The sequence below is a fragment of the Saccostrea cucullata genome, unplaced genomic scaffold (assembly GCF_032062105.1).
Source record: "Saccostrea cucullata isolate Sc308-1 unplaced genomic scaffold, CSIRO_AGI_Scuc_v1 ctg1371, whole genome shotgun sequence".
Taxonomy (NCBI): Eukaryota; Metazoa; Mollusca; class Bivalvia; order Ostreida; family Ostreidae; genus Saccostrea; species Saccostrea cuccullata.
Genome location: NW_026940188.1, coordinates 37,837 through 52,054, shown reverse-complemented (window position 1 = coordinate 52,054; position 14,218 = coordinate 37,837). Strand labels below are relative to the sequence as shown.

The following is a 14,218-nucleotide window of genomic DNA, read 5'->3' as shown; positions in this document are numbered from 1 at the left end:
ACTAAAAATGTAAAGTTTTTACAAATTAAAATTTTAGCTTTAATTATTTCGAATATGAAATAGTCAACAACAATCTTAACTAAAACAATGTATATCAGAGACGCATATTTCAAAGACTTTTTTCATTATATAATTGATCATTGTACTCGTACAGAAGAATCAAACGGTCTTGATAAGAAAATCCTCGGCGGGTGTTTTCAGGTGTGTACTGTGTGTATTTCTATTTTGTTTAAAAATAATTTTCAAAATAAAAATTGCAAAGTCGTGAAATTATGTAGAGTTTTATGTACATAGAAAAGCTATTTAGCTTTTTTCAGTGTATTTAGACAGACATGATAACCCCCACCCCAAAACACACGAAAGATCGTTTTTCTGTTTTATATGAACAAAGACCACAAGCACTTTTTTCGATATTTTTTTTAAACCCATGGTATAATAATTTTATGGGTTTAAAAGCAATACCGAAAGAAGTACCTGTGACTAAGGCCTATTAGCAATTACCAAATCCTCTGTTCTGTCAATATATTTTTTCGGAGAGCTACAGTTCTGCAGCTAGGCCTGTCCCAGTTCGAATTCAAGAGATAGAGGACGTGGATACAGGCGCAGAATTATCAAGCTTTATTTTAATTTTATAAAAATTAATGCAGCACAATCAATTTGGTTGATTAAAGAAGACCTCATAACGTTTCTAGTTTCAAGAATAAAGTAAACTACACCCCCACCCCTTCCATTAAGCATTACAATATTCTAAAGACTAACGCCAACACTATGCAAGATTTTAAATTAAAACATTACATGTAAGTATTGTGCATCTTTTTTTTTCTAAAATATAAATATTTTATAAGCATATCAATGTTTCATTTTTTATTATACATGTATATTCGAACAATCTAATTGTGCTGATTGAAGAAAGACAACTCTTGACAATTCTGTTAAAATTATCGAAGTTGTCTCACTTTATGCAATGCCTCGTGATATCAACTTGACAATGATTCACTTCGAAAAGTAGGGGCAAATAGCCTGTTGTTGTTTTCCTTTTATATGTTCAATAAATCTTTTTTCATTTAAAATATGACCTACCCATAATGCTCCGCAAAAGTAGGGGCATTATGGGTAAGCCAGGGAAACAGGCTATTCGAACAAATTGTTGTTTTCGTTAAAATTTCGAAATTTTATATGTTCAATAAATCTTTTTTCATTTAAAATATGACAAGATTTATACTAAATCATAGGGATGTTTTTAGGAGTAATGTCCCTGGCATTTGTTTCGAATACCATGGCCATAATTATTTTTACTAGGAATGCTCCGTATACGACACAAGTGCCTTCGAGTAATGTCCTTCATCTCTACATTTCACAATTCCTCTTTGAACTTCCCCGGTATAATATTATATTCAAGTGAAAACAGTTTGAAGTACATGTATATGAGGTTATTTATTTATCTATTTATTTATTTATTTAGAAATATCATAATGACGAACAACAGTAAATTATGCGGTGTTTCTAGCAAGATTTTTAATAAAAAGATAATTTACTTGGATTCTTTGTACATGTAACTTTAATATTACCGTTCTACTCCAATTCCTTGATTAAAATCTCTCGAAAAATATTTATTTTTGAAACAGATTGTACTACAACATCAGAGTAGAAAAAAATAAGAACTTAAATTTTTTTTCCAAGGGTTTTTCTTTGTCTCGATCCTTGTACTGAATATACACCGCCCTTCCTGACGTCACAATCAAGTGTCGTAACAATGAATTTGTGACGTCAACATCAAATTTCACGTCATAGAAACTAGACAGTCCACAATGGCTTGCAGCATTGAGGATACACAGGACTCTGTAGATACACAAACAGATCAAATAGATGATGATGAAATTCGCCAAAAGGTCGGCGATTTAAGGGTGGATCTAAATCAGTTACGGGCGAACAATTCTTACGTGCTGTCTGGCCACCAGGCGAGAGAGGGTAAACTTACTCAAATGAAGGACTATCACACCATCCTGTCATCAGGCATGTCCGAATTTCTGGGAACTATGTCGGAGCTAAGGAATAAAATATTGGCCTTTAGGGCAGAAGGTCACAGGGCAGACCAGGAAATTAACAGACTGCAGGAAGAAAAAGGTTGTTTGAACCTTTCAAATATTACTTTTTATAAAGATAGATTATTATTATTTTGGTTTTTTACCATCTGGACGTAAATACGGTTGGTACATGTAGATGTACTACAGGCACCTGACGTTACTTATTTTTCTTTTACTAAAAAATATACCCCCTAAGAGAAAAATAAGTTACGTCAAGTGCCTGTGGTTGGTTTTTATAATCCAGGATGAAATACAATAAAGGCCAAGGGGCAATGTGATAAGTTGAGAAGATTTGATAACGTACCTAATTCGTAGTCAGTAGTCCCTACTGTTACACCAAAAAAAAAAGCATTTTAAAACTGTTTTTATATAGGTATTACATTTGTGACTTATAGCGTACTATGGCGTGAATCCCAGGAATGATATTTTTTCTTCAAATCTAAACGGTTTGAACGTCTAAAATTATGAGGTACTGTACTAATCGTTTATGACGTAACAATGGAATTATGATAAACTGAAGAACTTGTTGAATACACAGGCACTTGGGAGTCGGACCCCCCCCCCTCCCCCCGCCCCCTTTCCATCTTTTCTTCTTTTCAATTCTGGGATCGACACACCTTTTTCCTAAGTTGGTACTCTAAAATGCATTACATGTACTTGGTATTAACCAATTTGTCTTCATAAGCCGTTATTTAGGGAATAACTATCTTCTAATTTGGTATTTGCGACCGTTAATGCTGATTTAACGGTCGGTCGCAAACTGAGTTTTACCGGCGACTGCGTGCTAGTAGTGTTATGTTATGCATATAAGGAAAATCTTTTGCAAAATTTAAGTATTTGTTCTTAACAGCAATTTTAAATGAAGAAGAGGAGTTGCTAGCCAACCAATGCACTCCCAGAATCGGAGAAGAGGAGAACGCTCTGATAGAGAGAAATCTCACAGAAGAGGAAAAGATTGAACTCCAACTTTATGGTAAAAACTGACCATCTGTTTAAATAATAATATAATATTAGCTTTAAGTTTTCGAGTAACATACATGTAGAGTACAGGGTACCTTCATTTTCATACAGATTATACCCGCTGCGATTTGTACCGTAAACTCCGATGTCTTCAGGAATTGAAAGATACAGCTCAGAAAATTAAATCTTCATACCGTGATGAATGGGTAAGAAATAAGGTATGTCACTTGTATATCAAGGATTTTTTTAAGAATTATATTTTGTATAAGAACTTGCACTTAAATTCTAACTCTTTGGTTAGTCACTTCAACCTTTATCATATTTTATCATATGTAACCATGGCAACAAATATTATCTTATTTTACGTAAAATAGTTTAAATAATATTCATAATTGAACAAATATTGCAAATAAATGTGCGTAAATTATTGTGTGACCTTTTTGCACTAAAAAGTAACATATTTGGGGTATTGAAAATCTGAATAGGCAATAAAATATTTCCATATATAAAACTTTTTACGACTTAATTGCTGGTAAGTCACAAGTATCGAGTAGCTTGAAATGCTGAGAGAAAAAGTTGGGGTCTGTGATGTAAATTTTGGTCCAAATAGGCGATTTTCAGAAAAAAAAGTGTAAACTTTGTCTTGACTTCTTCAATATACATGTATCTTCACTTCTCGGCAAGGTTTGTTGAGGGAAGGTGTAAAATTTGTTATAAATTATAAATTGAGACTTGATTTAATATTCCTAGCATCTCATTACGGAAAATAATCTCCGATTAAAAGCGTGAGAGGCTAAAATTCCAAGATATGAAATTTAATCAATAAATTTGCAGATTTGATGAATTTTCTGCTAAGTTTCCTTCAACCACAAGAAAAGCTCCCTCATAAATCTTGCTTCTTTATGAATTTTTAAGCTGTTTTTTTTAAATTGGATGTTGAACAATTTACATTGTTTATTTTAAATATGTTATAAAAATTGAATTAAAATAAATAATTTTGAAGTGAGAGGTTCTGCATGAACTTTTCTAAAAGAAAAAAAAAAACTGACGCGTGACATACCTTAAGAAAATACATCATTCGATCCCTACAATTCACATTTCCAAGGCTGTTTTCTTACTAAAAACATTTGTGGATTTCAGAACAAAATAAAAGACGACATCAAGAAATACAGCGGGGAGCGGAGGCACTATGAGTTAGAGATTCAGAATGTGCAGAACATGGCTCTGCTGAAGATGCGCAGCATGCAACTGAATCCGGGTAACATTTCACATTATGTTTTAAACCGTACAATACTTTTACCCTAAGATTTTTTTTAAATATCCCCCTCTATTCTTTCAGCTGATGCAGAGGATCAAGAAATTTTAGAGCTGATCAAGTACCTGGAGATGAAGCGCGAGATTCGAGAACTGAGAGAAGATGTAAATATTTAACATACCACAATAATTTGCATTTTTTTTGTTTTTGTTTTTGGGAATTTTTTTTTTGTGGGGATGGTTTTTTTGTGCTTGTTTTGTGTTGTTTTGGGGAATGGAAGGGGGGTCTTTACGTAGAGTTGTAAAAAGATAAAGAAACCATTTATGCCTTTGAATTTTGTGTTTCCACAGAATATCAATTTAGAAGTAATGTCTAGAGACATTGAGGATGATATCGGACAACTCCTAGGTACAAAAAAGGCGTTGTTAAAGGAAAATGATATTTTAGAGCAAGAGTTACGACCTAAAGATGAGCCCGGAACACTCTTGCATCGCACCAGTCGTCATACAAATCTGGTGATTCGCGATGATCGATTCACCGATCAATCAGAAGATGCGACATCGATAGGAGAACTTTACGATCATGTGGGTGGGACACACCTCCACAGGTATTTCGTATACACTGAACATTTCCTGCATTATTGAGAAAGGGGGTGGTAAACAAATGAATATTAATTTAAGTTTTGCTTATTAGATGTGCAAAGAATTCTTGCATTGCCATTCCCCGTGAATTGTGGGACAAGGAAGAACTAGAAGAGTTGGAGCGATTAATGTCTAACAACACAGATAGTGAGGAGTCCAGCGATATTACTGACGATGTCACGGATGACGTTAGTTCTGATGACGTCAACATCGAGTTATCTGAGGAGGAGCAGCAAAAGATCGCAAGTGAGGAGAAGGTGGATTCTAAGGAATTGCAAAGGAATGTATCAGAAAAACCCAACCAATCAAGTGATTTACAAGGGCAGATGCACGAATTAGCAGCAGGTATGAGTATGACGTTTCAAAACCAGAGTTATACAACTCTGAATGATACCACAGTAAATATTTTTAAAAAATCAACACGAGTACTTTTGATTAAAAGACATATATATATATTAAAATACATGTTTGCATAATACTAAGTATGTCTTGTGTACTTCATATTCAGGAAACTCCCAAAGCTTAATGAGTAAGCTCCGTGCTCGGATGGGTGTTCAGGCTCAGTCCGGAACAGCTTTGAGACCGGAAGTGATGTCATCAGGACCAGGAATAAGAAGTTCGAGCCTAAGGGATGCAGCTCTATCATTGATAAAACGCCGCCAAAGAAGAAACTAAAACATGCCCATTTATGACTTTCAATTTAAACATGTGCCGAATTACGATTGTGCTCGGATAATCTATGTATAAAGTATAATGCAATATCTTAGTTTAATTTAAACTTTTTTGTCCAGATAATCACTGTATACAGCAATTTAGCTTTTTCATGTCTATTGAAATATTTTCATTTGTTCTGTAAAATATTTGTGCATATTGCAGTAAAATAATATCTGCCTTCATGGTGAATTTGAGTTGCGTATTTCTTGCCAAATTTAACGTACTTTTCCCGGCATTCAGACTGATTTTGTTCTGGGTTTCTTGTTGTAAATTTTGATGCAAAATTTACAACATGCAGCAAATTTTACATTGATACTAGTACATGTATTTGCTTTACTACAGAGTACTATTTTTATATAAATATGCCATGCCTTTTCAGAAATTAGCGCTCATTATACATGCAGTGGTATTTGTTTTGCTCAAGTATTTCCATAGTATGAAACCATATTTCTAAATTGAAAATAAAACAATTCCAAATATTATTATTTATTTTGTACAGAGCACTTCTTGTCATAAAAAAATAATTCTGGTTCAGCAGTTGAACACATAACTGTTACATGTACATATGTATCACTATGTACAAAACACAAATTGGGGTTTTCAATAAAATGACTGCATACAACAATTGCTATGAGACAAGTTAACATAGTATTTGGCACAATTTTAACAACTGACCCATTTGAGTCAAATGGTTCACTCTCTATACATAGGATGGAAAGCAATCTGTCTTTGATGAGGAACTCTCTTCAGAAAGGTACACTTTATTGTCTGAGCGACCTCTAGGGGGTCTGGCAGGAATTGCTTCCCTTTGATTATTGTTCTTTGTATGGTGAGTATTCACATAGTTTATATTTTCATACTGGTTCCCATATGGCCTGGCTCCCTTATCTGAATTCATTTTGAGTTTGAATTCTCCTCTGTTTTGTCTTTCATCTGAAAATCAAAATAGAACATATTCATTAAAATTGAGATATTGGTTTATTATCAAAGACAAAAAAAAATTAATATAATTTTTTATTATTTTGTAATTAGTTTTTTTTTTCAGCTGAATTTAAAAGTTTGTATATATATTTACCTGATTTAGATAGATGAAGTGAGAGGTCAAGGTCACTGCCTCCTCGCCCACTATCAGATGCAGTTATCTCCCCTGAGGAATCACTCATATTGTCTAGGTGGTGCTGCTAATAAAAGGTAAAGTTGAAAAAGTTAAAATTTTTATACTGCTTGTATTTTTTAAAAACAAAACTTAGAATTCTAAGGCCATGCAAAGTTAATTCTTTGGTTCTCAGGCATTTTTTTCAAGAAATATGAGGAAGGAGGCTTTTTTTTTTTTTTTTTTTTTTAATTTATTGCCTCCAAAACATGATTAGGCAACTTTTTACATTGTACACAAACTCAAAAAATGAGGAGGGAGGTGATTTGTTGTTTTTATTTTATTGCTTTAGCAATAAAAAAGGGTCAATGAGGCACCCTTGGAAGAGACGAGGGAGGGCCTGAGAACCAGGAAATTAATTTTTATGGCCTAAGTGTATTCTTTTTGAAAAAGGGGGAGAAGACAAACTAATCAAAATGAATTATTATTCATTATCATAACATTAAATGATTATTACCTGATTATGCAATCTGCCAAGATTGTTTAGGAGTGATGAATTGAGTGCTTTCATATTATTCTGCTTGCTGTTAGAAATTTCCTCTCTCTGAAAAAATACAAAAAAATATTTAAATTTACATCATTCCATAATTCCATTGAAACAAAAAAATGCAAATGAAATTAATAATTAATTTTAAGTTATGCATATGATTACGCATAACTACGTTAAATAATATAATATCAATTAGGATGTGAAACACTACCTTTTCCTGATTTGTTTGGCTTCCTTGAAATAGCTGTATACTTTCCAAATCAAAGGTGAAGCTGACCTCTTTTTTCTTGCGGGGTGTGTCTACAATACTAGTCACCATGTCACTGGGGTTCTTTTCCATATTTGGGGATGAACAGTCCCCAGGGATGGCAGCATCGTACATTGTTTTTACTATGTCATCTGAACGTTTGCTTTTGAGCAGTTTCTGGTCATTGCGTCGGAGAATAATGATGACAGTGATGATGACAGCTGAGAGGATGATGGTGAGAGCAACAACAGCAATAGTGATGATGATATTCTTTGTTCCTCCATCTTCCAAAGCCTGAGGACTGGCGGTGGGAAGAGTTAGAACAAGGGTCAAGTCACGGAATGAAGACTTCATATGTGAGACATTCATATCACTGACATTGATTCTGAGTTTAAATGGAGTATTTTCGGTTATTTCATAAGTTCTCTTGAGGTAGATGTTGCCTGAGGTTTCTCCAATAGAGAAGATATCCTTCTCATTGCCAGCTGAGATGGAGTACCTGAGTTGGCTGTTTGGTCCTGTTTCATCAAGGTCGTAAGCTCGAATCTGAGTGATCACTGTACCTACATTAGCTTGGTAAGACACTGAGACAGTCTGGTTAGAAAACAATGGGAAGGTGATGAAAGGCTTATTGTCATTTTGGTCGGCTACGTACACAACCACTCGACATGTGCTGGTTAATCGTGGAGTTCCCTGGTCCACAGCCACTAAATCAAACGAATACTTGCTCCTATCCTCTCTATCTAGATCTCTCTTTGTAGAAATTATCCCGGATGGTAAAACTTCAAATGGCAGTTGACTGCTGGGAAGATTTTTGAAATTTGGGTGGAAATCAAAAAGAATTTTTTGGTTGTCACCTTCATCAAGGTCAGAGGCACTGAGAGAGCCAACTTTAAGCTGAGGTCCCATGTTTTCCATCACGAAAAATTGAAATACAGGAACACTGAATGTTGGCTTGTTGTCATTTTCATCCACGACTGTTAGCTGAATTGTAGCAGTTCCAGTCATTGAGGGGCTCCCTTTATCAACAGCCAGGACATGAAAGAAATATGAGGACATGCTTTCTCTGTCAAACCTATAGTTTGCTGTGATCACTCCAGTTTCTTCATTGATGGCCAACTTTTCCTTTGAGTCAGGGGGTAAAACATATCTAATTTCAGCATTCTTTCCAATATCTTGATCCCTGGCAAGAACTTGGGTGATTCCATCCCCAAAGGCATTATTCTCCCTGATAGAGGCTTGATATATATTCTTGTAAAACTCAGGAGCATTGTCATTTTCATCTGAGATTGGAACCACTAATGTAGAAGATGTGGATAGAGGTGGAGCTCCTTCATCACTACATTCCACAGTGAGGTTGTATTTATCAGAGATTTCACGGTCCAGGGATTTGTTGATGACCACAATGTAACCTTTATTTAAAACAGTTTGTAGCTGAAACTCCTCAGAGAGAATTTTACAGGTGACAATACCATTAGATCCAGAGTCAGTGTCTTCTACAGTAACATGGGCAATCACTGTACCAACACTAGAGGTCTCGCTTACTGCCCCGGTGTTGCCTGTGGATAATAAGGTTATCCGAACCAATGGACTATTGTTTCCAACATCAATTATAGACACACGAACCACACACTGGGAAACTTTTGGAGGTTGACCTAAGTCACTGGCATCCACAGTTATATTGTAATTTTTTCTGGTGTTTTGCGACAACTTGTTTTTCAAATTAATTTTCCCAGTAGTTTCATTGATTGCAAAGTATTGACCAATTTCTGCTATGAAGCTTTGTCTAGGATTGAATTTATACGTAATTTGTCCATTTTGTTTGATATCAGCGTCTGTAGCTGAGAGCTGGATCACCTGGAAGCCCACATCCCTATCCTCCCTCAAACTTACGTCATACACCTGTCTGTCAAATTGTGGGGCATTGTCATTTTCATCGGTCACTTCTATCTTGATGGTCAGAGTTCCAGTCCTAGGAGTGGATCCACCATCCACTGCTATTATCTTTAACTCATAATTATCCCTTTCCTCTCTGTTTATGGCTGAGTTCAGTGTCAGTTGGAGAGTGAATCCATCACTTACTTTAGAGGCACTGAAGGAGAATGGAGAATCTGTAGTGAGCATGGAGTAGCTTTTGATTCCGTTCTGAGGTGAAGAGTCAAGGTCTGATGCTTCGTCCACTTGTATGGTGGAACCAATCACTGCAGACTCTGACAAACTCTTGTTCACAACTGGGGATGGAAACATCGGACTATGGTCATTAATGTCCAAAAGAATCACTCTCACTGATATTATTTCAAATCTAGAGTTAATTGAAGAGTGAGCTGCGATGTCAAACTGGAAAGTGCAATCCTGGTTGAATCCGCATTCATTCTCTCTGTCAATCACTGCATTAGTAAACAAATCTCCGGCCTCATTATCAACACGGAAAAGATCTTCTCCTTTGGTTTGATCCAAGAAGCTGTATCGCAGACTCTGGAAAGTTTCTGGTGTCATATTTCTCTGCAGGTCACTCAAGCTAGCTATATTTCCCACTAAGGTTGAGACAGGTTTCTCTTCTCTTAAAGTCATAGTCACAATTATTTCACAGGAGACTGGAAATACAGCCACTAGGAAAAGGCACATACAGAGGAGCGCTGCCATCTCGAAAAAAAATTTCTAAGCCCCAGTGTGGTCCGTATTTATCCCCGGCTCATGAGCTGCTCATTTCATCTACGAAATTTTAGGAGATACAGTCTCACCAACTGTCCATTCCCTTGAGGTTACCTGTAAAATTAGAGAGTGATTAGTCACTGTAAGGTAAATTACATACACAAATTCTGTCCTATATATTGTCTGTTATAAACATGAAAAGGGAAAAAATGTATTCATACACAAAAAAGTAAAATAATCGCCATTAATGGCAGCAATGTGAAATACGATGCCGAGTTAGTAATACGTATTGTTTTGAGATAATACCATGTAACATTTGATGATAGGATAAGGAATATCACTTGCACACAAGAGTGAAAATAGAAAACCTTTGGAGGGTATCAAAAAGGTCTGATTCACGCCTATAACAAGCTTAACTATAACCCCTGTCAATGAATACATGGAGTATAGGTTACTACAGTGTACGACCAGCGGATAAAATATCCAAACAGGGGGAAAGCCTGCACGCCAGAATACATAGCAGCACGGACCATTGTCACTAGACGACATACCCAGCTCTGAATCTACCAAACATCCTAAATTTATACGACAAAGAAACGAGCAAACATCTCTCCGTTTACTTTTCGAGGGACATACCAACCCAGTTGCTATTACTCCAGAACAACCAGCGATTAGTCGGTGTTTCTCATCTCTCTTAGCGGGTGTCACTTTCAATAGAAAATGTGTCAATATCATGTAATAAGAAATTTATCAAGAGAGGAGGGAACAATATTTACTGGTCAAATAGACTGAGCAGAGATTAAAGGACCTATGCCTCATACATGAAGCCGACAAGCCCTACACAAAGAATAAATTAGATTTAATACAAGGTCTTTTTTCTTCCGATTGCTGTTAAATCTGATCACAGTATACAAATTTGGGATGTGATTTTACACATCAGCAGCCATAAAAAGCCATAGGGTCATTATTTATTCCTCCTCCCCATATATCACGGAGACAGGTTGGTATTATTACATATTACAGGAGTTTTTATCAGGGACGAGATAGAAGTTTTCCCTTATAACTGATAAATACCTGGCACCCCATCAGAGGGGGAGCTTTGAAGGCAGGGGGTTGTTTACCTTGATGAAAGGTAATGATGTAGATAACGGACAGGTAAGCTGTGAGGGGGACAAACATCCTCCTGGGACCAAAATCTTAGACCCAAATATCCTCAGTGAAAAGACGTACATGTACTGTCTTAGGAAATTGTCATAAACACAAAACGTACACCACTGAGAACTTAGTTTCCTTCCTAAGCTCATGATCATGATTTTTTTTTAATTCAACATATTCTCATCTCTCATACCAACTTCATACTTTTAGGTCAAGAAATATAGCTTTGTAATTGACTTTTATATTTTTTTATAGATATCAAAATTACCTATCTATATTTTAAATGTTAATTTTTATTTTAAAATTTAAACTGTATCCTTGAGAAATTAATTCAATTCAATAATTAAATAAAACATATTTCTATAATTGTATGCCGATTTATTGACAAAAAGTATAAAATAATTTAAAACTTTTAAAACATTTTTTTAAGAAAAGAAAATAATGTTATTAACCAAAGAAATACTTTAAAAGCTGAAACATTTGTTGTGAATCAAATTTCATTAATTTTCTTATTAAAATTTAAGAAACATGATATCTCAAACAAAATTTTTATATTGTAAAAAATTGAATATGGTAACATGTGAAACAACAAAATCAAATCTATTTGAAAACATTTTAGATTACAAATGAACAAAATTTTATTCCAACTAATTTACTTTATCGATCTACAGCAGCCTATCTAAATTAATGCACTGAATTTCAATTTTAAAAAAAAGCACAAAAAGTACAAATATTTTCATGCCCAAATTATAAATACTTCATCAGAATTGATTTTTTTGTCAAGAATACTGTCAAATATAGATATGATAACTGTTCAATATTTAAAATAAGAAGTTAACTGATAACAAAAATTACAATTATCTTGAATGAATTATTCAGCCTACCTGCCTCATGGACTACCAGAGAAAATGTCAGATCATGATAGATTTAAAGGAACTTAAGGACTTTTTCTTAAAAATAAATAGTTTCATCTACACTTACCAAATCTTACGGAATCTCCCAGACCCTTGAAAGCACTTGTCCTTAGAACCACAAACACTACAATAAATAACCGACCCTCAGAAGTAAAAACACCCTACCGTTCTCCCACTCTGGAGGATAACTCAACTGACCAAAAACAAAAATCTCCGATTTAAAGCCCTCCCCCTTCACAGGTTCATTTGTCAATATTTTCAAATTGGACAACAAAAGGTATGAAAAATCTGTTGTTAACAATCTAAATAAAAGCTTAAATGTGGGGAAGACTTTACCTTCAATTGTCCAAGGTGTTTTATTTACCAAGCAATTAACCACTGCATGTAAATTCTGTTACTGACCAGGTGAGAAATATATTCCATACCTGTGGCCACAGGTTACTGGTAATCTAATTTTACACCTTATAAATAACTCACACGGTTAGAGGACCATGAATTATATTAAAACAATTAACACCAGGAATTAGCACATTATACAAAACAGTTTACACATTCTGTCCACTTCAAAGATAAATTTCAAGTGAATTTGATTTGAACCTTAAGGCATGTAAAAATTAACTCTAATTTATCTTTAATTAAATTCTCATGTCAGAAAAATTGTTATTATTAAAAAATTTATTTAAAAAAAAAAATATTTCCAACCATACAATTTCTTTTTATGCTCTGTTTTTGCATTTTTTATTTCAAAATTTTTTGTTCACATTTCTTTGAATAAATTCTTCTTTAATAGACCTGAACATGCTTATTTTTGGACCAAAAAATTAATATGTTTGATCAAAATAGTTCCAAAATGACTAAATGGATATAAAAAAAGAGATAATGTTACAAAAACCCTTCAAATTTGAAACAGCTCAAGCAATTTAATATTTCAACAACCATTTACCCAATACCTTGTAAAAACTCCAATATTATTAAGATGCTTGTATTTTACATGGAATCCCCTTCACTTAAATTTCAGGCACTTAATGGACTTCCAATAAAAACAAAATAGTGCTGCCAAAACCACTTTTATTGACTGAAATATTAAATTAATAGGACTTCATCAGGCTGTATTGGGTTTAAAGGATTGCTTTTCTGGGTGATTTATAACACAAAGTGGCATACACATGTCAGATTGTTTATAAAACAGACACAGGGCTGGAAATATTGAACAATGCAACAACATTGGACATTCCTATCTTATGAATTTTCTTTAAAAGCTGATAACAATGCAATTTATATCCAGAGCTTTCTAATGTTAAATTAACAAATTTCAATTTGGAATGGAATTGATTAATCTAATCAATGAAAAAATTAATAACGTTCGACATTTACATGTTAATATTAAGTAATCTGATAAGTAATTGGTAGTTGTGCAACACACACAAGTCACTACGTAACATATTGCACAGAACAATAGAAATGTTCATTAACTATTTATAAGATAATTAAGTTAATCAGCAACAATGGACTCAATGACCAATAAGAATTACCCTCTCACCGAAAGATGAGAAATCTGTTGCTATCTTAGTCCCAGGCTCGCCATCTTTATTGATTTTCCAAAACTGGCCACTAGCAATATCTCAGACGGTCCTGGAATTCTTATTATGGACACAATTGAACTGGACATCTGATTAACACGCTGGTCAAAGCAGATGGAATTTCAATACCTATAGACTGGACAGATTGCAATAGAGTCCTCCAGAGAAATTCTGCAGTCTGAGAGAAGGTCCGCAGTCCACTCTCAACCTGTGGCCAAAATTTGTCCAAATGACTAACCCTTGTGATCATGCAGCCATTAGTGTGATAAATGGGTGTAACTGGACAATATTTTGTAATGGGTCAATTTTTGGGTTGACAATGTGTGAACTGGGGTGTAGTGGTCCCCCCTTAGTCCATTTGGGAGGCCTTATG

General features: G+C 34.6%; 2 protein-coding genes across 4 annotated transcripts; one reads left to right on the top strand and one right to left on the bottom strand.

Annotated features, from left to right (window-relative positions):
• The first annotated feature begins 1,753 nt into the window (after positions 1-1,753).
• On the top strand, positions 1,754-5,843 carry LOC134254938 (centromere-associated protein E-like). 2 transcript variants are annotated; one of them, XM_062737476.1, is made up of 8 exons: positions 1,754-2,124; positions 2,935-3,057; positions 3,156-3,250; positions 4,185-4,302; positions 4,384-4,463; positions 4,650-4,906; positions 4,993-5,285; positions 5,449-5,843. In XM_062737476.1, exons 1-8 carry the CDS (start codon positions 1,809-1,811, stop codon positions 5,613-5,615), a joined length of 1,449 nt encoding a protein of 482 aa, XP_062593460.1. In that variant the 5' UTR covers positions 1,754-1,808; the 3' UTR covers positions 5,616-5,843. The 2 variants fall into 2 exon arrangements, with proteins under 2 accessions (XP_062593460.1, XP_062593459.1); XM_062737475.1 differs by having other exon boundaries at positions 3,156-3,262.
• A 281-nt stretch (positions 5,844-6,124) lies between these two features.
• On the bottom strand, positions 6,125-12,689 carry LOC134254935 (protocadherin-9-like). 2 transcript variants are annotated; one of them, XM_062737469.1, is made up of 5 exons: positions 12,602-12,689; positions 7,509-10,310; positions 7,265-7,351; positions 6,730-6,835; positions 6,125-6,587 (listed from the first exon to the last, which is right to left on the bottom strand). In XM_062737469.1, exons 2-5 carry the CDS (start codon positions 10,185-10,187, stop codon positions 6,355-6,357), a joined length of 3,105 nt encoding a protein of 1,034 aa, XP_062593453.1. In that variant the 5' UTR covers positions 10,188-10,310; positions 12,602-12,689; the 3' UTR covers positions 6,125-6,354. The 2 variants fall into 2 exon arrangements, with proteins under 2 accessions (XP_062593453.1, XP_062593454.1); XM_062737470.1 differs by having other exon boundaries at positions 6,730-6,832.
• Positions 12,690-14,218: the final 1,529 nt, after the last annotated feature.